Source organism: Harpia harpyja, chromosome 12 (assembly GCF_026419915.1).
Source record: "Harpia harpyja isolate bHarHar1 chromosome 12, bHarHar1 primary haplotype, whole genome shotgun sequence".
Lineage (NCBI taxonomy): Eukaryota > Metazoa > Chordata > Aves > Accipitriformes > Accipitridae > Harpia > Harpia harpyja.
The window spans coordinates 45,268,786-45,294,151 of NC_068951.1; the positions used below are offsets into that span (position 1 = coordinate 45,268,786).

Genomic DNA, 25,366 nt, shown 5'->3' on the forward strand with positions numbered 1-25,366 from the left:
GGGGGATGGGGAAAGAAAGAAAAGTCCAAGCCACAGGAGGTTAATCTTTAGCTAAGGCTATGCTTTTCTTGGTCCTGACAATGCCAGTTATGTGCTGCTTGGGCATTAACGTTAAAATACCTTTGTTCTCTCCTATCTTCCCCTACATCTTAATCTTCAATATAAGCTTGTACCTGCTCTGCTCCAGGTCTAACTAAAACCTTTACATACAAAGTGTTTATCTTCTCCAACTACTTGAGTTGCTTCGTGTCTGAACTGTATCCTGCAGCTCTTGGTGCTAAAGTTAGAACAGACTTGAACAAGCCCATAGCACTAAGCAAGTTTACATTTAGTAGTAACTAGTACAGAGAGTGCAAACCTCTCACTTCCCCCATAAAATTATGTTAGTGTGTGAACCTGTGTTTCACTCTGCATCTAAACTTTGCCTAAACCCAATTTAAAATTGCACTCACATTCTGAATGGAGGATTGTTTTTTTTCTGGGGTGTGTGTCCATCCCTAGAGCTTTTCTGTAATAAGGCCATAGCCAGGATTCACTGTAATGGCAGCTCAGGAATAGCCATTAGCAGTACACACCAAGTACTCTTCATCCTATTCCTTATTTATTTTAATGTCATTCCTTTCTGATCAATTCCCCTCTCCTGAGCAGGTGTCTGTATGTATGTCACCCAAACTTTTTCTTGGTAAGAATTAGGTGTTGCTCAAATTCCTTTTTCAAATGCATTTATTGTTGAATTTCCACAGCAGAATGGTCTCTGTGCACCTCATTTGCTAGGGTCTACCTCAGATACCTTTCTTGAATTACCTGGACTCTCAACAAATTTTACATTTAACTCCCATTTCCAGATAAATAGACAATTTGAATACAAAGGGTTATTTTCCTATGCTAAAGGTTTGAATGCTAAATTGTGACCTAGGTCAGAAATTTGCATTTTTTTCCTTGCAAAAAGTTGTTAGAAGAGATACAGTGAAACACTGTCTCGGACATAAAACGTTCCATGTGAAAAAGCAGCTCTCCAATGGCTCATACGCTTTAGAAGTATTGCATCTTTTCTTACATCAGCAGTCCCCAACCAGAAGGAAGCCAAGCACCTGCCCCACCCTGCCCTCTCCACCCCCCCCCCCTTTTTTTTTTCTTCTGTGGCATATATGTTCTTATTCAAGGCTTGGGTAGAAGAACAGAACTGACATTAGAACAGAACTTACATGAGTGTTTTAAAAAATTGATGAGGAGAAAGGAGTAGGAAAGAGGTGCCGACTAAGAGCAATACAGAGAAGAGGCAGAATTGCTTCAAAGGGTGGGTTTTTAAGGGTAGTTCTCAAGTTGTTCTGCCTCTCCAAATTCGGGAATATCATTCACTATTGACTGAATTGCTTCACTTTCTGAAGGCTCACTTCTATCCCCAATTACTTACACCTCTTAGATTGCATGGCACATGCTGGAAGATGATGAGGGCTGCATTTATGTGCAGAGTATCAGGGCTTTACAAGTTTTTAATGCTGACTTCCAGGCCATTCTAATCAGTCCCTTACTTTCTCTGAAATACATTTCTGAAGTTGTCAGCGTGCTTAGTTTCTGCACCATAATAATTCACAGACAGATTTTAATTGTACCAGCCATTATTACTTAGCCTTTCAGAGGGTCTTACTTTTATAATGAACATGTTATTTAGAATTCTTAGAATTCAGTAGAAACATTTAACTATCCCGAACTGCTGACATCATTGCATTTTTAGACATTATCCAATCTTTAATATTCATTATATTATTTTGCATGTAGGTACCCATTATTACCGTTTGATTCAAACCCTGGCCCTGGAACTCTCCCAACATTATGCACTGTCAAGGGGGGGTGAGCAGAGTTGTTTGTTTTTCTATTTAAAACTTCTCCATTCCTTGATTACTGACTTGTCAAGGAAAAAACTTGTCAGACCCATCACTTTCTTCCAGTTGCTTTTTACTGGATTATTCTTGCCCCCAAGCCCCCCTCCCAACAAATGGAAGCTTAGTTTCCCCTTTGAGGGCAAGTTTTAATTCCTGTCCTCTTTTGGCTCCTTTTTCAAGTAGTTTGTTCTCATTAAGCAATGAAAGGTTTGGTACAAGCTTGTTTTGTAAGGAGCTATTCATACTGGTCATACAAATAATATTTTGATAACCACCAATGATACCTGAGCTGTTTTATGCAGAGGGATGATATATGTCAGAGGTCCCATGAAATAACTACTTATTAGAAGAAATTTTTTCAACTAGGCAATCAAGTATGAACCGCTTTAAAGCACGAACATCCTGTTCTCGAAGACAGGCAGAGACTGAAGTTAGATCAACAGACTTCACATAAGCAAAAAATCCCAGGAGTCAGCTGTTCATGGCGTATGGTGAGGAAATGGTGCTACTTCATGTGGATAATGTAGTAGGTCATAGCCCAAAGAAAAATCCGTATTTTATCTTTTCCTGTGGGTTTGGAGAGGCCATACCTTTGGAGACGGAAGATTGATCCAGCAAGTTTTAATGAAATATGCAAGTTCTACTTAGAAATGCCAAGAGATACTTAACCTTCCAAAGTATTTCTAATAATAAAGTGCTATTCCTGCTTTAATCTTCATTTTCATTCTCGCTGGCAACGGCAACTGACAAACTGTATCTGTGGCACAAGGGATGTAGAGCAAGGGGAGTATCACTACGATGTTTACTACCAAGGCCTGCTGAAATAAAATTTACATTAATACCATTAGGAAATTTAGAAAATGGAACAGGTTTGTTTTTTTTTTTTAAAACGTACAGTGTATTTGCGATGGAAACAGAATACCCTTTGCTCCACACACTTCCTCTGTATAGCACGGAGGATAGCAGGTAAGAGTGTAATTTTACTTTTTGCCATTGAAGCAAATACTACAACCAGAGTTACATATGGCATAGGTTATAAAATTTACTTCAGTTCATGGTTCTGGATCTCTTCAGGTTTTGGGGTGCTTGAAATACAGTTATGAAAAAACACACACACTCACAACATACGAACAGCAGGAACCTATTTTAAGAAACATCTTTCAGCTTAGTAAATTTTCAGAAATCAGTTTTCACATTTAGACTTAACTAGACATAAGCAAGCTGAAGTGGAATTTTACATCGTGAAAATATAGTAATACATTATTTGTCGTTAACGCCATGGATTGCTGGTGGCAGTGGAGATGAAGGTGAATCATTCTTTCATTGTTATCCTTTTACCATGCCTCATTCTGCAAAATAAACTTTCTCTGCTCTTAGCCAGTCCCAGAGAATTGATTTCCATTGCCAGGTTGAGGCAAGGAAGGTGTAGCTGCACTGTGTATTAGGTCAGAAATAACAAAAATGGAAACACCTCACCTGTCATCACCTCAGTCCAGGATTTGGTGTTTTCTGACTTCCAGAACACAGGCTCACAGACTGCAGCTCTAAAGGTGTTGGCAGGTAGGCAGGAAATATTAATAGCACTCTGGTCCTCCTTCCCTCTCCCCCATACAAATTGCAGGTACAGACCCAGACTGATTCCAACTTCTCCTCAAACTAAAAGTGAACAAAAATTAAGGTTTTCTATGTAACTTAGTTCTCCTGCATATAGTACTGACGAGTGCAGCACTTTGTACTGTGATAGACAGCACAATGTAGGTTAATGTTTACCGAGGGATCTTGACAGTTGCATGTTCTGGATATTTAAAAATACTTTAACCTTAGTAATAAATGTAAAAGAGTACACAATGAATGTAAGTAATGCAAAAGTTCAATAAATGCCTTTTGATACTTAAAGTGGAAAACATGTTTATTAACATTCTTTCAAGCTTTCCTTATTCAAGGCCATATAAAAAAAATCTCTGCATTTTGAGTATACGTATGTTTTTACTTTCTACATAGTTACAGAGGTATTATATAGCATTTTTTTCATGATACACTGGTAAGTACTGAGTTCTGTTAAACAGTTATAAGCACTTGTTTTCAAATCCGGTACTTGAAAAGAACAATTTTTTTATATACATAGTTTAGCAGACTAATGCAGCATAAAATGCTCTTTAGTAAGAGGTATATGAGTTGAGGATCAATAGAATACTTACCTAAAATTATTTTTCTATGTGGAACAAAACCTCTGTTTTGATCGCACGCTCCCCCCACCCCAACTCCCCCATCATTGCTGGAAACCAGACTACCTCATAGTAGCAAGTAGGGATAATTAATGTGTTTATGGTGGATCTTACCTTGTGAATTGCTCAAAACTAAACATATGTTCTAAGTTTCCTTATCCTAGGAATTGCTTAGTGGAACTGCTTAAACTCAGATACTGTGGCAAACTCCAAAGGATTATTTGGAATCGCTGCTTTGAGATAAAAGTGGAATTTCTTCTGCTTTGTTCTGATACACCAGCTTATAGAATATTGATCTGTTCTACATTTTTCTTTCAGTAGTGGTGACAGTTTTTAGGAAAACTCTATACACACATGCAAATACATTTTTTGTTGGACTTGAGGGGTAACACATACCATACATGTAATAAATATTGCTATCAGTATGACCCAGTTGTAGCTACAAAATGGAAAAAAATTACTTCCAGGTAAATCCCATTTCAGCAAGATACATTTAGAGTCTGTGTGGTATTTCTATTGATATAAACTATTAACATTATTCATTAGCATTGTGAAGTCCAGTTAAACTGTTCATTTTGAGAAGACAGAACGTGTGACAATACCTGAATCAAAAATAAATCTATCTGTAATGATTTAACCATAGTACTACTACATGAACTGCTGCTCCTATTGAAGAAACCAAATAGATTACAGATTAAAATATATTCCCTACATAAAGGTTTGTAACGTATAGCCTTAAGAACTCTTTTGTTCATACACTATTCAGCATTAGTAGTCTCAAACAGTATTTGCCACTCTGTACTCCCTTTCATCATTGGGCTGTAGTTGAACCACTACACTTTCTTCGTTTATTCCATTTTCTGCATCACTGCTATCAATATTGTCATTGTCATCTTCCTCATATTCTGAGGACTCGGTCATGTTCTGATGGGAATGCGATTCTGACAAAGCCCCGAATGACTGAGTACTAACTGAGGCTAATGGTCTAAGCAAAGGAGTATTTTCAGATACTTCATTCTCTTCTTGACTGCTGTCTGTTTCAGAGTCAGAGTCCCCCTGAGAAGGGACTACTTTCTGCTTACATACAGGACATGTTTTTTTTGTTTTTGTCAGCCACGGGTCCACACACTTGCAGTGATATGCTGTTAGAAAACAAAATACAAGTATATCATTATCTAAGTGAAAAGTACAAGAAAACCTGCTAAATTATATTTATGTTTAGTAACACAGGTGAATTTTACAATTTTACTCATACAGATAATGTTAGTCAGAAGTCTGTTGGCCATGTAGACTGTCCATCCTTATGTACAAAACACCTAAGAGTTAGGATCTTGGATATATGCAATAAATACCTATTTCCTCTATGAATGAATCTGAGAGCAGTCCTGCAATGGGCCACGTTTGACAAAATAAATTTAAAAGCTTCTTGAGGAATTATACCCACCTTGCAGCAGACACGCCCACTACCATTATCCTCATAATGCCTCTAACCTCCAATTTGTATTGAAGCACCTTGTTATTTAATAAAATTACTGCATGATTCTGCGGATTTCAAAGTAGGTCTACGATTGGCACTGCAAATATACCGGCCTTGTTTAAAAAGATGTGTTTGAAATTGTCTGTCTTATGGTATTAAAAACTTAGCTCTGCTTATTAGCAGAGACTTCTATCTGGCAAAGAGCTAAGTATTTACAAGGGCAAGCATGTTGTGTTTAGTACCTGTTCAAGCACGTTAGTAGCATGTTCTTCATGAGAACTGACAGTGGTGTTTTGGGGTTTGTTGTTGTTTTTTATTTGTCAGCAATCTTTGATATTGGTGATCAAGTTTAGTTAACTTTGCAGTCCCTAGCTGGGACAGATGCTATGGATCTGTTCTTTCTCTTCTGAAAACTCTTTGTTTGCCAGTCCGTTTTGAAATTGTTTTTTATGACTGAGGATCTACAAAGCTCAGTGTCATCTGCTGTGTTCACTGTGGACATGAGACTGTAACATCAGTTGCCTTTTCTTACATCTCTTTGTGATGTGGTATTTGCTGTTGCAGTGCCTGGTCAAAGCAGGAATTTAATGAGAAAAAGCTAGGTAAAACTGCACCCAGCTAAAATGTCTGTAATATAGTTAATGGACTGGGAGGTAGAGTCTCAAGCTAGGAAGGATGAATCCTATCTTTCTTGATAGATTTTACACAGCTTTTATCAAAAAAATGTTTCAATTTAGAGAGGCTCTTGGGCCTAGGCCTCTTCCAGATTTCTAGATATAAGCTCTTAAAATGCTTCTTGTACTTGCATGCAGTTAAGAGCAGTCTTGTCTTGTGGATATGTATGTATGTGACTACTAGATATACCTTTTGCAGTGGGCTGTATTTGAGAAATACTGTTCAGACAATGCACAACTTGTCACAGTAAAAATATTCCACTTATTTTTTGCACTGACAACACTGACTTCCAAGTACAGTCAAGGCAGTGGTCTATATAGCTTCAGGCTACGGGACAGACTATATCCCTTCATCTCTCTATGTCACTAATAGCTGAATTACATTTTATGGTTTAATTGTCTTGGAGAAAGCAAAAGCCTGTTTTTTAAAACGTGAAAACTAACTCTGGAATGTGTTTCCCTATTAAATACCAAGATTAAGGGGACAGCATCAGATTTTCTTTCATGTGGACACCCAAAGAAAAATGCAAAGTGGGAACGTTAGCCTTTTTGCTTTTAAAAAGAGAAAAAAGTTTGCTCTTGTCCCAATTTGTATATACACTCCTGCATATTAGCAAAAATAAATTTTTATAAATCAATCAATAAACATATTCACTGTGGGTTTTAGACATGGTGTTTTAGAGAGCTGTTTTAATGCAAATACCAAACCTAAAATACGGCTGCTTACCATGAGAACACGGAAGGATTCTGAGCTTGTCTCCATCCTCGTATTCATCCAGACAAATAGCACATACATCATATTCATCTCCTGCAGCACATAATTGAGAATCAGTTTAACTTTAAAAGATTTGCAACACACCTTCTCAAACACACACATACAGGTTCTCTTGGTTAGTTTCACAGGTTGAAGAAACTATTACTCTTCCTTGTCCATGCAAGGGGCAGGTTCTCTGAAGCTATATAGTTGACTGCTATGTTTCTCTCATTAGGACTATAGCTTATTCACTTTCCCTTCAGGTTAATAAAAATGTTTTAAATTGTGTGAAGTGCTGTCTCTGTAATATTCTATCATTCTTATTAAAAGATAAAAGGATTTAAAATACAGGATTCACTTTATTATATAGGTATTAATAAGTTATTGAGAAAACTTAGGCAGAAAAATAGCAACAAAGACAACTCAGTAAAAAAGCAGATTAATGATCAAGAATGATAGTCTAGTCACAGGAGGAAGTTTGTTATTTTGTAATTCAAACCTCACAGATAAGATATACATTACTGACAGTATTGACATGACATACACTGTTGTGATACATTATATGACCAAAATATAAACACTTTTTAGAAGTCAATGTATTCCTCTTTCGCATGGTCCTTTCATCAATCCAAATGGTTCTTTCCAATTTCCTGGAAGATGCTGGCCCTCTAAAGTTTGCAGTTACACCAGCAGCTTATGTCCTTCCTGTGGTTTAACCCCAGCCGGCAGCTCATCCCCACACAGCCACTCGCTCACTCCCCTCCAGTGGGATGGGGGAGAGAATCGGAAGGGTAAAAGTAAGAAAACTTGTGGGTTGAGATAAAGACGGTTTAATACATAAAGCAAAAGCCGCGCACGCAAGCAAAGCAAAACAAAGCATTCATTCACCACTTCCCATGGGCAGGCAGGTGTTCAGCCATCCCCAGGAAAGCAGGGCTCCATCACATGTAACAGCGACTTGGCAAGACAAACACCATCGCTCTGAACGTCCCCCCTTGCTCCTTCTTCCCCCAGCTTTTATTGCTGGGCACAACATGGTGTGGGATGCCCCTCCGGTCAGTTGGGGCAGCTGTCCTGGCTGACCCCTCTCCCAGCTCCTTGTGCAGCCCCAGCTGCTGGCTGGCAGGGCAGAGTGAAGAGCAGAACAGCCCTTGGTGCTGTGCGAGCACCGCTCAGCCGTAACTAACACATTGGGGTGTTACCAACACTGTTTCCAGCACAAACCCCAAAGGTAGCCCCATACCAGCTACTATGAAGAAAATTAACTCTATCCCAACCAAAACCGGTACAGTCCTTTTCACAGATGAAGTTACTGCAAAGTTGTAAAATACCACAATTTTCAGTATTGACTTTCTCCTCCTAACCTATGTGTCGTTGAATATTTATATACAATATTTAGATAGACTTCTTGTCCTGTCACTGGTCACCACTGGAAAGAGCCTGGCTCCATTTTTTGTGCCCTGCCTTAGCTATTTATACACATTGGAGAGATCACCCTGAGCCTTCTCTTCCCCACGCTGAACAGTCCCAGCTCTATCAGCCTCTCCTCATAGGAGATATGCTCCAGTCCACTAATCTTCATGGTCTCTCACTGGACTCTCTCCAGTAGCTCCATGTCTCTGTGTCCAGTTCTGGGCTTCCCAGTACAGGAGAGAGCTGACATTATTCTTATTCCATCTTTTGTTTCCTTAGCTTCAGAAACTTAAGTCCAACAGCCTTCAGCCTTACCAACATCTGGTACAACTGCTGGAGCTAGAAAGCTTCAGGAAATTCAGCAGAACTTATTCCACAAACATGTACATTCACAATGTGCATGCATGTGTGTTTCTCAAGATAGCTGAAGGCACTTGCTCTTTAGCCTCATTTTTCAAAGGTGGCATGATATCCTGAATAACAACAATTCTTGCAGATCTCTTAGTTTCATACATATATAATGCTTTTCACGGTTATACAGCAGGTATTTTTGTTGGCAAAGGGGTGGAGAAACCGGTGAAGAGAACAGCCTAGAGATGTTGGCAAAAGACAAAACAGTAGAAAGCAGAACAAAGCAGTGAGAGAACAAATACAAATCCATGGTATGTTTCTGAAATTTAAACCACCTCCCTCAACACATATGCATTCAAAGACATCTCTCCCTCTGGGTGAGGACAGAAAGTCTTGAACCTTTTGGTGCCTTCCTTGCCCGTCTGAATCTAGGATTCTCCTCTGTGAAGCATATACAAGCTCAACAGAAGGGGGGGAGAGAAGGGCCCTTCCCAGAGTGGCCCACAACATAAGTTAGGTCACATAATGAATGATAAGCTATGTAAATAAAGAGAAAACAGGATCAAATATAGCATGGCCCTAGTAAAGGTAGACAATGCCTTTGCAAACTGATTTCTAGAAATATGACATCTTATCTATGTGGACTTTGGTATAATATTCAGTGAAGTTCTATGTGTGAAAATGATTGCTTCTTGTCGGTAAGATTAGTAAGGATTAGTAGATGGACCTGAATAAATGGAAGTTGCTACTGGTGGTGTTGGAAGGCTGAAGGAGAGTTAATCAGTATTGTCTTTTTACAACATTGCTTTGGAACAGTATTGATACAAAAACAAGGAGTGTATCAATGATACATATACGAGACGATTAAGTAGGCATCATCAGGAAGGTAACTGGGATAGCACAGAAAAATCTGTAAATCTGGAATAATGGTACATGAATGAAATTCAATACTATAGCATGCAAGTGCATCCATTTAGGGATTACGTCCTTGCGGATTTTTAGCTGAGATTTCATCAGTTATAAAAAAATTGAGAAGAAACAGAGTATACTGACTACTACAGTGTTCCTAATGTGATACAACTGGGAAAAATAAAAATGCAACAGTAGGAAGCATCAAGAGTAGTCTTCCCAGAAGCAGTAAGTACTGTTCAGTAGTGTGTAACATGGCCACCCATATCCTCAAAAGATTCATTCAAACAGAAACAAAGAAAGTATATTATGAGCACATAACAGAGAAACTATCATGCAAGAAAAAATTTAAAAAAAATAGCCTGATAATTTTAATCTAACAATCTGAAGGCTGAAAGGAGATTCAGCTTTCTCTATAAACACCACAAAGGAGCAATACCATGGACAGAGAGAAGCGGGGCAGGGTGGCAGGGCAGAGAAAAAAGAGCTATCATCTGACCAGGAATCATTAGGTTGGAAGTGAAAAGAAAGCTTGACCACTGGAGCAGTGATATTCTGAACTAGCCTTTCAGGACCATCAGAAGGTCATCATGGTAAAGGGCCAAACCTCCCCCTTTCCCCCAACCTAGTTTTAGGTCAAGGCTTTAGACACATGACACAGGAAATCCCTAAGAGAATAGCATCTGGAAGGAGATGGAAACAGACATCTTAATCCTAGAAGACATTGGAGGGAACTGAACCTAGATCCCCCAATTCCTGTCTAAGACTGTCAATTACTAGGCTCTATTATTAAAGGTCAGTAGTGCAAAGTACATCTTTAGGAAAAAAAAAAAAAAAAGAGAAGTAGCTCCATTTCATTTTGTAAGAAGCCGCATTTCATTATATGCCTTGTGAATACTTACCTAGTCAAGCCCTGAGAGGTATTTAAGCAGTGAAATGGTCCCTGTCACTGCTTGGATCCCTTGCTTTGACATGAGCTGGGTTGAGTATTTGCTCAGCTCTGTCAAGGCTGGAAAAGTTCTGGCCATGTGCACAAAGCCACTGTATCTGCAAAAGTTAGTGAAGTCTTCTTTCATACACCTCTTGTAACTTAGACACATACAATGCTGCTACTCACTATTTCCAGATGGTACTTCTCCTATTATGCCATTAGCACTTTATTTAGACAACTGAAACTTACTGTCTTAACACTGTCCAGTACTGCAACATCTCTTCACAAGCAGCTGCTTGCTAGGGCTGCACACTCTCCTGACCACGCAGCATTCCTTAGATGCCCAAACTACAGTGTACCAGAAAAAAAAAATTAGTCTGGCCCAGCCTACCTCTCTCCCTATTAAGTCCTCCCCATCACACGGCTAGAAGCACATGTGCCAGCAGACTAAACTGCAAGCTTTCCTATCACTTGACTAACACATGTTTGGTTGAGGGACTGGGTAGTTACAGGGTCAACTGATCCAATGCATATTTGTACATCCTATCATAAGAGCAGTCATGTGCTCAACATGCGGTGCTAGAGTGCCTGCATCCTGGTTATACACTTTGTGATAAGGAAAGGCACCAATGATAGTGCCTCAGGAAAAAAAGATTATATGGCCCACCTTGCCCAAAGGATGGACACCCCAGATACAGCCTTCAATATCCTGGGGGTGGTCCCAAAGAACTATGTCACTCTCTCTGCATATTTTGGCTAAGTATTTGTAATAGCACTCCTAACCCACTAAGTCTGCCTGTTCCCAACCTGTACTGTCTTCACAGCTGCTTCTTAATTTTCCCGTGCTCAGCAGTTTACATTTTCACCATATTCAGGGCTAGGTAAGATCCTGGGTTTTACCATACAGCAGAGGAGCTAGGGAAGTAAGGAGATGTAGATCCCCATCAGAAAGAGTATGTGCAGAGAAGGTTCACTGTATATCAAAATACAAATGGGAAAAAAGCATACAGCAAGGCAGAGACCCCTGTAAGAGAAATGAAGCCCCTGTGACCTTGTCACCTCAAGGTAAAAGAAAGAAGGGTTGAGACAGCATATCTTGTTCCCAGTGCTCCTCAGGGCAGCTTTCCCCATCTCCTTCCACATTCCACCTAACCTGAGCCCCATCCATCCCACAAGTGTTAGCTCATCAGCCATCCTCACAACTCAATTATCTACTCCTGTTCCCTGCAGTGTCAACTTAATCCTCTCGCAGTAAACTTCTACAAAGTCTTTTCTGAACTGCCCGCTGCACTAAAACTTCCTTGCTGCACATCACTGAGATTTGACATTGGAGATGTCAGATTTAAGTGCATAAGACTGACAAGTGCTAGAGCTAGAGTTAACAGCCACAACAAGAATCTCTCACTTAGTTCACCTTTCAACACACACATCTCACACACAGTAACTTGTGACACAACACTTTTTAGCACAAATTTAGTTTGTTTTTTTTTTTTCCATAGCAATTCCCATGTTACTTCCCAAAGCACTGTCCAGATTACATACATGAGACTGAGATCAATGGGGGACAAATCAGAGGCACAGTTCACACTCAAGCTTGTTCAAAAGAGTTGATATAATACACAAGTTGTCAAAGTGTTGTTTTGGGGCAAAGGTGGAAATAATGGGGCAGATTTCGATAATGTGTAGCTAGAGCAGGCCCACATTTGGGTCATGAGCTTATCCTACGTTATCAAAAAGCTTGCAAATGAAGGAAGCAGGCAGATTTTGCATTACTCAGGGATGTCGTTTCAACACAAAAGCTCAAGCAGTAGCAGAGCTTTCCCTTTACTGTAATGAAACTACATGACAAGAGAGAATTTCTGGAAACTCAGCTCAAAATTTCTTTTGATACCATGCTGCTAAACCTAATGGTTTTCTACAGATGGCAAAAGTAGCTACATTGGGTATTTAGAATCAGTTTTCAAAGAAAAACTTAGTTTTCATATGCAACTCAGCATGGTTGTTCTGTATGTGTTTAGCACATGTAAGGAGACTAAGTACATCACAGTAGGAAAATTAAGAGCTGTGCACCAGCAACAGAAGAGCTGAGCTTTCCAGGGAAGCTGCAGAAAGCTAACAGAAATAACACTGGTGACTCATCAGTGAGGTAGAGGCACAAAAGATTAATCGCTATCATCAGCTCAGATTTCAAGTATTACATGAAAGTCAGTCTTCGGGGAAAGAGAATCAGCAAAACGAAGTTGTTCAGTGACAGAAAAGAGGCAAAGATGTACTATTTTTTTATGTTCAGAATAAGATCATTAATAAAGCACAAATGTTAAAAATTCAATACAAAGTTCTAAAAAGGAACTTGACCAGGATTTTTAATTAAGTGTGTAACAATATACTTTGCTGAGAAAAAAAAACTTTCTTTGTAAATGTTAAAAAAAATCTTAAGCATTTTTAATTCCAAAACGCAGAAACCTGCCAGTCAAATAAATGCAGTGTAACAGCTTCTCCCTTTTAGTCTGTAAACAATCTTTAACTCACATGATTAGTCTTGATCATGTTTAAATACTTTCTCATTAAAAAAAAAATTATAAAAAACAAACTGAAGAATTACAGTAGTAGCCTAATAGCATTCCTACATTCATATAGAAATAACTGTAGCTTCAGCTTTTAAATAAGGACACGGCTTATATTCCACATTACCAGAATAGAAGGCAAGTGCTCCTCTGCCTTAATTCAGGATTCTTGCAAGCCTTCTTTTTTAGATGTTAATAAAAGTTAGCTAAGAACTGAGACAGCTCATTAACAATAGGGCTGTTTAATTTATCTGAATTTGTGTTTAGCTGCATTATTGGCAGGTACCTTTTGCATCATTCCCATGTCAAAATATCATTGACTATGATGTAAAAAATCAAAATCATACATGATTGATTTTTGTAGTGCAGGGAATTATTTTACTATAGAATCCCATATTGTTGTGCACACAATTCTCTGAAGTCTACAGCAACTAACATTCTGTAGACTTAAAAATTTTCAGTATAAAGCATGTTCACGGAAATAGTTCTATTCTGGGCTTTTCTAAAGGTGCTGTCAATTTTTTTAAAAATACATACAACACCTGGTGTTGTTTATCTAGAATCTCTCTTCTACAGGATGGAAAATATGGAACAGGATCTTACACAGGATCATGACTGTCATGTGTTGCTGTTCTGCTAAAATGATTTTTTTTTTTTTTTAAGGACTTCAATATTTCAGAAGTACTACACAAAAAATTGAAACTTGACATCTATTAGAGATGAAAACAGAAGGAACATACAGCATGTGAAGGGCTATCCATTGTGGTACTAAGTATATATTTGGAAGGTGGTTAAGGGAAGCCTACTTGCATACAATTCTCTTCTTGCCTCATTCATAAGGCTTGCTTTTGTATTCCCTGTGCAACCTGAACTCCCAAAATAAGGAAAGGAATGCAAAATGAGCCCTCTCATTTTTCCAAAATATTGGTTACACTTATTTCTCATATTTTATGGTGACCATGACAGAATTTCTACTGAATCTATCTTTTGCCTGTGCCTAACACTTCCACTTTAAAATAAAAAAAGAGCAAGAACTTCTAAACTTCCTCCCTTCCAAAGGTATAAAACCAACAAAATATTTTAAATAGTACTCAATTATATAGCCGATACGAAACCAAGGCACATAAGATATCCTTAGGTGAGTTCTTCATGTTATTAAAAGGATTTCTCTATTTGTGGATGTAAGATAGATGCTAAAAACTATTCACACCTATGTAATAACGGACTGACCTCTAATGCAGTAAGGTCTTGTGTTACCTACTACCTGACTTCTGCATTATTATAGATCACACAAAATAAACCAGCCAGCCAGCAGTATGGGTACAATTAACAAAGACACAGCAAATTGTTTAAATTACAGGTTTGCTAAAGCTAGTGGTTTGACAGGGAAAAAAGAAGGGAGGCAAGACTGCAGAGAAAGTGAAGGAGCACACAATGTGCTTCACTATCAGCAAAGGAGAACTACAGGGATTAGTACATATGCATGAATTACATTGCTTTCATTACAATTTTTTTTTAAAACCAGAAAGGCAATAAAAGGAAGATTAATGAAAAAAAGTATCATAATGTTGCAATGCTCTATCAATACTAAGTACTCAACTTCCACAAGAGCACTGCAAAGTAAATATTCTCAATCCTACTTTATAGGGATGGAAAAGAAAGTGGACAGAGATTATAATTATTTTATCTTGGCATGCAGTAAATCAGAGTAAAAGTTGCTACTCAGGATCTCCTAGTTCATAGGTCTATTCTCCAAGTAACAGAAGTCCATGATTAAAACCAAATTCTCATGTTTCCCAAAAGATAAATTCCAAGGGCTTCTGTGGTAGCACAGAAAGTCTGCGAAATGTGATTCATGTTATTTTTCTTAATATATATTATTCAACATAAAGGCAAAGCTGATGACCACCATTGGAAAATAACATTGCTGTAATTTGGCATTTCAGAAAACAAGCACAGTGGACATGAGGACCACTTATAAACACAGTTTTCCTGATAGTTACTATACAACAAGAAATGATAAAGGAAAAGCAGGAGAAAGAAAAAAGGCTCATGGGCAGGCAGGAAAAGTCAGAGATATTACATGGAGTTCACCACTGCCAGACCTGCATCACCGAAGTACGAGTTTTCGTCTAATGTAACACAGTGAAGTATTTCAGCTATAGCTTTCCTAAAAAATCACTTCCTCTTTTGCCATGACATTCCTTCTCTCCATTGTTTCTATTAGTCAAACCACGTTTATGGATCATTTATAATCAGCACATTATTATGTTCAACACAAATGAATGTCAACCATTAGTCAGTACTGTCAAGGGCATCATATCTCAGAAAAAAAACACCTTCAAATAATACAGCTATCTTTTTTTCCCCCACTAGTCATTCAACATGTGTAAGAAAGTCCTGAAAAATGATAGCACACTGTTCTTGACTAGGCTGATCTCACTAAGGGACCCCCTGGCAAATGAAGAACAGCACATTCAGAAAAAAAAAGATGGAGTGGTAAAGCATCGCATCCACTCCTAGGCCAGGTAAATACCGATAAAGTTTTCTCAGTAAGGCCAATGCTAAAGTTGTCAAACATGTAGGCCACAGGTGTACCTGACTCCATCCTGGCTAACTGCAAGAAAGATATTCCTCTGACTCTTGCCAAGGCCATGTATCCCAGGCTGCCTCCCCCAGCTTCACAGCCCCATCTTGCACTGCACAGTAATCTCCAACAAGCCCTCAGCCCAGCTGCTTCACCTGCACCCACTGCATCCACCCACTGCAGTCCATCTGCTGCATTTCTCCAACAGGTCATCACACAAATTAATTAACACTATTACCCAGATTCTTGCTCTCATTGTGGCTTGGAGAAGGGAGGCAAGCCCACGCAGCAGCCAGGACCAGAAACGCCAGCCCTCCTCAGTGCTGAGACCTGTATGATTTCTCTTGGAATCCTGAAGCCTCTTTGACTAGTCTCCAAGTTAGCTTCACCTCCTTGACTACGTGACCCTCAAAGAACAGAAGATTTAATTTTTAAAAGGGACACTCTGCAGTCAACTTTTTCTCAAATACTGTATTTTAGAAGCTGGCTCAGAACCACCAAAAATCAGGGAAAAAAAGGAAGTATCTTGCTTATATAAACTGTGTATGAAAAGTCTTAGTAAGAAAAGTTATCTTCTAACTACTTGGCACATATAAATAAATAAAAAAAATATTTTCAGAAACACAGAATTACCCATCCACATATATGTGTACTTTTGAACAATGAAAAATGCAAAAAATAAAACTGCCAAGACTTTGCTAGACCTTATGACTTGTTTTCTCTGTTAGACCCTAACTGTACTGTGCAGTCAAGCAGACGGGTCAGTAATGAACAGTAATTAGATCAGTTACAATCCCATTTGCAGGGAAAAAAAATCAATTTAGGAATATCTAGTAAAATGCAGAACTGCACTGACTCTGGAGTAGATTTTTAAAAGGCATTGAGATACATCTATTTCCCACTATTGCTCAATCATATCTTTATATGCAGATTGATACATAAGTATACAAAAATTCAATACTTAAAAATATGTATTTGCTTAAAAAACACGTACTCTTACAGCTTATTCTTTGTCACATATGTTGGGGCTTTTTTCCACGTGTACATAAAGCATTTCAAAGCTGACTGTCTAAAGTTAAGCTCTTCTTTCATAAACACCTAACCAAACAGCTCCATTTTTAGAAGTCTTTTGGATGTAGCAAGTCCCAAATTCTGTATTCTTTATCAGGTATCTAACCACTCATTTAGGATCCTAACTTTTGATGCTCAATGTAGAAAAAAATTGCTTTGTTCATTTTTAAGTTCTTAATAATATGCCCACACATCTCTTTCTTTTGCAGCATTCTATCTTCACTAAATTTACGATATTTTCTTTTCTACACAGTGAGAGGTTACAGTGTAATTTCATTGCAGTTAAGATCTAAAATCTTTTCAGTCTTGGCCAAGATTCCATTTTAGTGTAAAGTCAAGCTAGCTTGCAAATAATATTATATATTTCCGAAAATAAATTCTACAATACATACCAATTCACAAAATTTCTAACCTGTATTTTTTCTAAGCTATTATTTTCAGAATTTTCACATTTGCTAATGATAAAATTACAGGCACATTAAATGGATTTGTCTTTTTTGCTGTGTTCACTTTTGTTTTAAAGACATCATACAAAAGATATCAACTCCCACTAACTTTTGTATGACCAAAATGTAATCCATTTGGTAAGGAACCACAATGCAACAACTGCCCCAATACTCTTTGTGTAGAAAACAGATTTTAATATAGTGTACATTGCATTCTGAGGAATTATTCAAAGGCGAGGCTTGTTGATTAGGACTTTGCAAAGATAGTCAATGCCACATCTTTTGTTACTGCATTCTTTACTCATTACAGAAATGCTAAGTGCCTGATCTAAAGCCTACTGAAATTAGTAAAAAATTCCCATGTATTACAGTGGTATTTGACTCAAATCCTATTTAGAGATGACTCGTGTATTTTCTGTGTTAACAACTCTTTAGGAATGTCAGAGTGCAACAACCCCTACAGAAGAATCATCTTCATTACATCATCATTTGCCTATCAACCTATTAAATTCTAGAAATCCACTAAAGCCAGCTTTCCCTTAAAAAACCTTTTACAGCACAGTGAAACCATTTATTAGGCAGTGATTCATGATACAAAAAGCAGTGCAAGAAAGAGAAGAACCAGTATCTATGGTGTCTTAGCTTCAGTATTTGACTAACATTTCAATCTGTTTTAATACAAACAGATTTTTAAGAATACACTGGAGACAAAAGAAAATCCAGCACTCCTAAAACCAGCATTATAGTCCACAGGAGTTACTTTCACCTATCCTTCCAAAGCAAAAGGTAAGATCATTTGGATATATCATCAAGACTGAAGTGAATGGATTTTGCAATAATGTCTTGAGAAATCCTATCTTTCACAAAGAAGCATGAAGCAATATATTTTTATTGTAATTGCCAAAGGTAACATACTGCAAGCACTGGGTCAAATTTTGTCCTTTTAGTAAAAAGACTTAAAGTAATGTAAGGGTTTAATTTCATAGCAGTAGAGCCAAAGTGATCATTTGCTTAAAGAAACTGAAATCCTAGTTGAAAAAATAAGCTTTTTGTTCTGTTTTTTCATAAGCCACTGAATGCAGTGAATACCTGGATATTTACAGCCAGGTTTACTTTAAAATGACTGACTGAGCTCCGAACAATTCATATTGTGTAATATTCAGCAAAAGCAAAGAGGAAGGAGAATAAGGAAAACAGCAATGAGATATTTTCATACACTGGCTACTTAGTCATGTAATTCTGAGAGAGTTATTACAGATGCACACAAAGAAATGAAAAAGACATTAACTGACTTCATTGAAGCAACTTTTTCCTTGCAAATTTCTCTTTAAAGTACAACATAATTTACTTTGTATTTTTATTCTAATTAGGTTGCACAGGGAATCAGTAAGAGGAAACAAAGTTAATATTAGCTTTATTGGCTTAAGATAATTTTTTAGAGTTAATTTTAAATCTGTAACAATAGGTCACTACAGCAAGGTTCAGTCAACCCTGCAGAGGAAAACAGTTTTTAAAATTTTTTTTCTTTCTATGAGGCTGACTAACATTGCACAAATACTGTATCCGCTCAAACTGAACATCTGCTTTGCACAAAGTGAGAGCAATGTCGTTATTAATGCAGGTTGGCTTTATCAAGGGCAAAGAACAGTAAGCGATTCCATCCTTGAATCCAGGCATATCCCCTAACATGGTCTTTGTGCCTCAGCAGATACATTCTCTAGACACGCGTTATGTAGTAATCAATCATTTCAATTAAGTACTTTTTCCACCTTTTCTTCTCCTACCTTGCAATAGCTCATATGAACAAACAAGCAGATGGCAAAATGATAACCCATTTAAAAAAACAAAATGGCGAAGAAAAGTAGCAGATTATTTTCTACTTTAAAAGAGTAGACTACAACAGAGAAGGACTTAAGGCAGCTTTTCTATTTCATTGAATAAAGTAACTTACTACAGCTTTATTTCTCATCTTGTCATTAGATCTTGCATAAAATTAATCACTACAAAGAATCACAACAGCAAGTATTTTCATATTAAATTTGAGTCACTCTTGCCCTCGCAGAAGTATTGTGATTGAATGAAAGGACCACTCCTCTGGAAAAGCAGATAAATTATACCCACAAGACAGTTTTGTTTTTATAGTCTCTACAATTTCAGGCAACTTACATGCCACTAGTGTTTATCAGTTTCCAAACAAATAATCATAGAATCACAGAATGGTTTGGGTTGGAAGGGACCTTAAAGATCACCTAGTTCCAACCTCCCTGCCCTGGGCAGAGATGCCTTCCACTAGACCAGGTTGCTCAAAGCCCCGTCCAACCTGGCCTTGAACACTTCCAGGGATGGGGCAGCCACAACCTCTCTGGGCAACCTGTTCCAGTGCCTCACCACCTTCATTGTAAAAAATTTCCTCCTTATATCTACTCTGAATCTACCCTCTTTTAGTTTAAAACCATAACCCCTTGTCCTATTGCAACTGGCCCTACTAAAAAGTTTGTCCCTATCTTTCTTATAAGCCCCCTTTATATATTGAAAGGCCACAAGAACGTCTCCCCGGAGCCTTCTCTCCTCCAGGCTGAACAACCCCAACTCTCTCAGCCTGTCCTCAGAGCAGAGGTGTTCCAGCCCTCGGATCATCTTCGTGGCCTCCTCTGGACCTACTCCAGCAGGTCCATGTCTTCCTTGTACTGAGGACTCCCAGCTGGATGTAGTACTCCAGGTGGGACTTCCAAATAATGGAAATAATGTATCACAGTGACTGACTGCTGCGGTCACTGTTAATGACAGTGCAACAAGGCAGTTTTGCCGAATTTCTGTACTGATTTTGTGGTTTATTAAGCAACATTTTAATTCTCAGCCACAGTCTACATATGGCGTCTGTTCTGCTTCCATTAAAGAAATGTTAGAACTCCTCTATTTCAGTGAGAACAGGGTCAAGTCAAACTTTTTGTGTGCTTTCACTCCAAACTCTACTATCTATTTCAAAAGCACCCAACGTTATCTCCAAAACTAAAAACAGTCTCAATTTAGAGGTCTTTTGGTGTTAAAAACAATGGGGTCTAATTAGTTCGACAAAGAATGATCCACTTGCCTTTCTTAAATTTATGTACAGGAAGTTTCTTAAGCTGATCCTTCCTAAGCCGATTCCTTCTTGCTCTGTGTCTGTCTTGCACGAATTTTGTGATCTGGAAACAGACATAAGTAAGACAATGTGAACAGTAAGTTAAAACAATAAAAGAGCAATAGAAGTTTTGATTTATGAGTCTTCACAGTAAGTTAGTCAAAAGGGAACCCCAGCTCAAACTGAATCACCTCTTCCTTTGCCTGGACTCAAGGATGAAGCCAGACAAGTCTCAAGAATGCTCTCGATAATCACACTTGAAACTGAAAATACACAAGCTTTTTTAGAAAGGAAAGAGAAAAAAACCAAACTGTCCATACTATATAAAATCATGGCCATTGCTGCAATCCTCTGCTGAGGCCCATGCACAGTAGGATGGCACATTTCAGAGCAAAACACAATTCATCAAGTTTGACTGATTTTTGCTTGCAGTTTTACATCATTACAGCTCTTTTCGAGGATTATTCCCATGTTCATCAGAACTGTCTTCATAGTATCTGGATGTAGTTTGGGGAGGAGTAAAGGGGTTACTTCAAGCCCTAGTTACTTGCTGTCTTCAAGATTCTGTTTTCATTTTCTTAATAGTCCCTAATGCTATTTCCATTCAGTTTCTAATTCTAGCACCTGTGATAGAACATTCTTTTCAAATATGACAGACAAACAAACAAACAAAAAGGGCTTAACCAAAGTATACACACTGACAAGTCTTTTGAAATTTGCAGAGGTGCTCTATACCTACCTACACTGTGGATAAGGTAAACATTGAGACAATATTAATATTATAACAGCATTAATATCTCTCACTTTAGGAGTCCCTGAAAGGCATTGATATACTTCAGATTATTTTTTTAAAAGTATGAATGTATGTATATTATGGACAAATATTAATAGGACCATTTGAAACTGTAACTGGTTTTGACAAAAAATTTATTTATCCTGCGTCACACCTGGCCTCAATTTTTAAGCATATTTGGATCTAAACTGTTAGTTCAGACCCAGCTAAACTATGAGCTGTATGCATAAACTGCAGATTTTCTGCTGTAATTCAGATACTTAGTCACAATCAGAGAGTCCCACATTCATTTCTTCGTTAAAAACAAGATTTCCTGGAAGAAGCAGGGCCGAAACCACAAATTAATGAGGACCAAATCCAACCTGGAACCTCCCTGGGATCAAGTTCACTGCACTAATTAATTGTCCAGTGCTCTAATCTATCAAGATCTCTCTGTTAAGGCCTCTCTACGCTCAAGGGAAACAATGTCTCCTAAGTTAGTACCATTGGCAAAGTTACTTAGTGTGTACTCAACTCCTGTATCCAGGTCACCGATAGAAACATTGAAAAGAACTGGTCCTGAAGTTGAACCCTGAACACCACTAATGACTGGCTGCCAGCCAGATGTTACCCCATTTACTACAACTCTGAGCCTATCCTGCAGCCAATTGTTCACCCATCTTATTGTGTACGTGTCTAGCTCTATAGTGGACATTTTGTCCAGAAGGATACTGTAAAAGCCAGTATCAAAAGCTTTGCTTAAAACCACAAACAAACAAACCCCCAAAAAACTCAAACCAAAACAAAACATAACTCAAAAACAAAGAAACCCCAAAACCCACAACCTCACACATCTACTGCCTTCCCTTCATCCACTAGGTGGGTAACCTTGTTATAAAAGGATATTAAGTTAGTAAGGACTGAATTTCCCTTCGTGAACCCATGACAGCTTTGACTGATGACTGCATCATCTTTCAAGTGCTTCTCAGGAACTCCCAGAATAATTTTCTCCGTAATTTTACCAGGCAATGAAGTGAGACTGACAAGCCTATAATTACCAGGGTCTTCCTTTTTCATCTTCTTGAAAAAAGGGCAAATAACATTTGCTAGCTTCCAGTCAATGGGAACCTCTCCAAATTCCCCAAGATTGTTGACAAATAACCGAGAGAGGTCTCACAATAACATTGGCCAACTCCTTCAGTAGCCTGGGATGAACACCATCGGGCCCTACAGACTTATGTGCATTCAGTTGCAGCAGCAAATCCTGTACAAGTTCAAAGTCACCTAGGAGCTTATCACTTCCCCAGTCACGGTCCATCAACCTAGGGCTCTGGGGGTCCCAGGGCCCATCATTGGTGTTAAAAAAAAAAAAAAGACAACAACATCCACTTTATTAGCTTTTCCTCTAATCCTTACCCAGAGGCTCTCAGCCATTTCATCCCCAACTGCAAGCACTGTACAGTCCAACCCCTCCTTTACAGGCAGTGCTACCCCTCCGCCTCACCTGTCCTGCCTATCTCTCCCAAAAAGCCTGTAACAATCCATCACAACACTCCAATCACAGGACTCTTCCCACTAAGTCTCACTTATGCCAATGATGATGTAGCTCTGGGAGTGAGCTAAAGCTTCTAGTTCCTTTTGTTTATTCGTCACACTGCCTATGTTAGCATAAACACATTTCAGAAGTGCCCCAGTGTACTCGGTATGTCATGGAGCAGAGTGAAAGCCCTCACCAGCACACCATCCATCCAACATTGTCATGCCTCCCCATAGTTTTAGCGAGCCTGATCTTATCCTGTTCCCCCTTCAAACCTGTACTACACTCTGGAAAACGCTTTCAAATACCTCTCTGCTTTTCTTCTCTCACAGTTTAACATGAGCTGTGTAGATGGATTTTGGCATTTCCAACATTATGTAACCTCTTTTCTAAACCCTCCAAACATCTGTCCAAATACATAGTATAGGTAACCCCAACTTGCAGACATACAACAGAACTTTCTCCTGGTTCCTGTCTGGTTTTCCTCTACAACTCAATGACATGGAAAGAACCATTCATTTTAGCACTGACTACCTATTGACACTAACAGAAGCGGAATTCAGGTCTCTCAAAGCCTTTGCTTTTATAAATGGGACATATTTGGAAAAATAAATTCTTAATCATAGTTTACAGACATGCCCTTTTTTACATTTCCTCCCACTGCACAAGCAAGTAAACTGGAGGCAAATTTAAATGCCTGCAATTTTCCTCACCAAATGTTTATTTCCCCTCCTCATAGCTAATCCTGCCTAGCATCTGTTTATTCCTTTTGGATTGTACAGATGGTTCTTCCCTATATATTTTATTTGGAGTCTGGAACTCTCAAATTCACATATTAAGTAAAAAATTGTTTTAATTCAGAGCATCAGCATGCTGATACAAAAAGATCCAGCTCTTAAAAGGCAAATTTAAAAGAATCAGTATCTACGAAAGACAGTATATTTAGATTGGATATAATGAAGAAAGTTTTTATGATGCTGGTAGCAAGACACTGGAACAGGTTGCCAAGTGAAGTTGTAGATGCCTCATTATTGGAAGTGTTCAAGGTCAGGTTGGACAGGGCTTTCAGCAATCTGGTCTAGTGAAAGATGTCCCTGCTGATGGCAGCAGGGGGGTGGACAAGATGATTTTTAAAGGTCCCTTCTGACCCAAACCACTCTGTGATTCTATGGCTGCTGCTGAGAGAACTCACTTATGCCCTAAAGACAAACTCTTTACAAATTCGTTTAGCTCACTCCTGTAACATTTGTAATGCTTCTTTTGGTGCAGAAAACTGCTGTTTTCACAGTGAGGGAAACATCTGCAATCCTAAAGAGAGATGGCCTTTCAGTGGGATTAGCCTTGTGTTTGTTACATAACTCCAGTTCCTTGCTAAAGTGATTGTGCAAATTAGTCTGTAATTTAGTTCATTTCTTGACCTGAAGATGACAGCACTGAAGTCCATGATAAATTTTTGCAACTAACTTAACATCATCTAAAAACAAAAGCAGCTGAACTGGTGAAAAACTCTGAAGCAAAATACAAAGAAATATCCTGAGAGTAAAACCCACCTCTTTTGTTCCCAGATTTCCACAGTAGTGGTTGTAATAAAAGTCAAGCTCACACTCATGATTACAGTTTTCATATGTCCCCCCTCCTTCATTAGTTTTCTCTTCAACAGTGTCCTGGTTTTGGCTGGGATACAGTTAATTGTCTTCCTAGTAGCTGGTATAGTGCTATGTTTTGGGTTCAGTATGAGAAGAATCTTGATAACACACTGATGGTTTCAGTTGTGGCTAAGTAGTGTTTGTGCTAAGTCAAGGATTTTTCAGCATCTCATGCCGAGCCAGCAAGAAGGCTGGAGGGGAACAAGAAGTTGGGAGGCGACACAGCCGGGACAGCTGACCCAAGGGACATTCCATACCATGTGACATCGTGTCTAATATATAAACTGGGGGGAGTGGGGCTGGGGGAATTGCCACTCGGGAACTAACTGGGCATCGGTTGGTGAGTGGTGAGCAATCGCATTTTGCATCACTTGTATATTCCAATCCTTTTATTATTACTATTGTAATTTTATTAATGTTATCATTATTAGTTTCTTCTTTTCTGTTCTATTAAACTGTTCTTATCTCAACCCACAAGTTTTACTTTTTTTTTTTCCCCCTGATTCTCTCCCGCATCCCACTCGGTGCAGGGGGAGTGAGCGAGCAGCTGCATGGCGCTTAGTTGCTGGCTGGGGTTAAACAATGACAAACAGTAACCTTCTAAATCGCTCTTTTAATAAGAGAGACCCCCTAACTATTCTTATTGCCTTTCTCTTCATTCACCAATTAGTATCTTTCTGAAAAATGACGGATCAGTGCTTCACACCATATTTTGACAGGGTGCAAAGCCAGTACTTACGATTTTCAAAATGATACTACTTTCATAGCCTTCTTCATTCCGTTTCTTAGATAACCAATATTTTGCTTGAATTTTCAACTTAGATGCACTATAAGCAGATTATTAGTGAAGCTCAAGTTGGAATACTGATGGTCTCAGAACAACAGATGTTCACAGAATATTATCCCTGGTGACTACTCTCCTTTAGAAATACCATCTCTCCTTACCTCAAACTGCTGACCTTCAGGATACAAAGATAAGGATATATGTTCACCTAATTAACTGAA

General features: G+C 38.5%; 1 protein-coding gene across 2 annotated transcripts in view; it reads right to left on the bottom strand.

Moving 5' to 3' along the window:
• Positions 1-3,774: 3,774 nt before the first annotated feature.
• Positions 3,775-25,366, bottom strand: part of RNF13 (ring finger protein 13) — a 46,326-nt gene continuing 24,734 nt past the window's right edge. For both annotated transcript variants that reach the window (XM_052802764.1, XM_052802765.1), the window contains exons 8-10: positions 20,377-20,470; positions 6,987-7,067; positions 3,775-5,250 (exon numbers count right to left, since the gene is read on the bottom strand). In XM_052802764.1, coding sequence (XP_052658724.1) covers positions 4,886-5,250; positions 6,987-7,067; positions 20,377-20,470 — 540 coding nt within the window. In that variant the 3' untranslated portion in view covers positions 3,775-4,885. The remainder of the gene's footprint in view (positions 5,251-6,986; positions 7,068-20,376; positions 20,471-25,366) is intronic.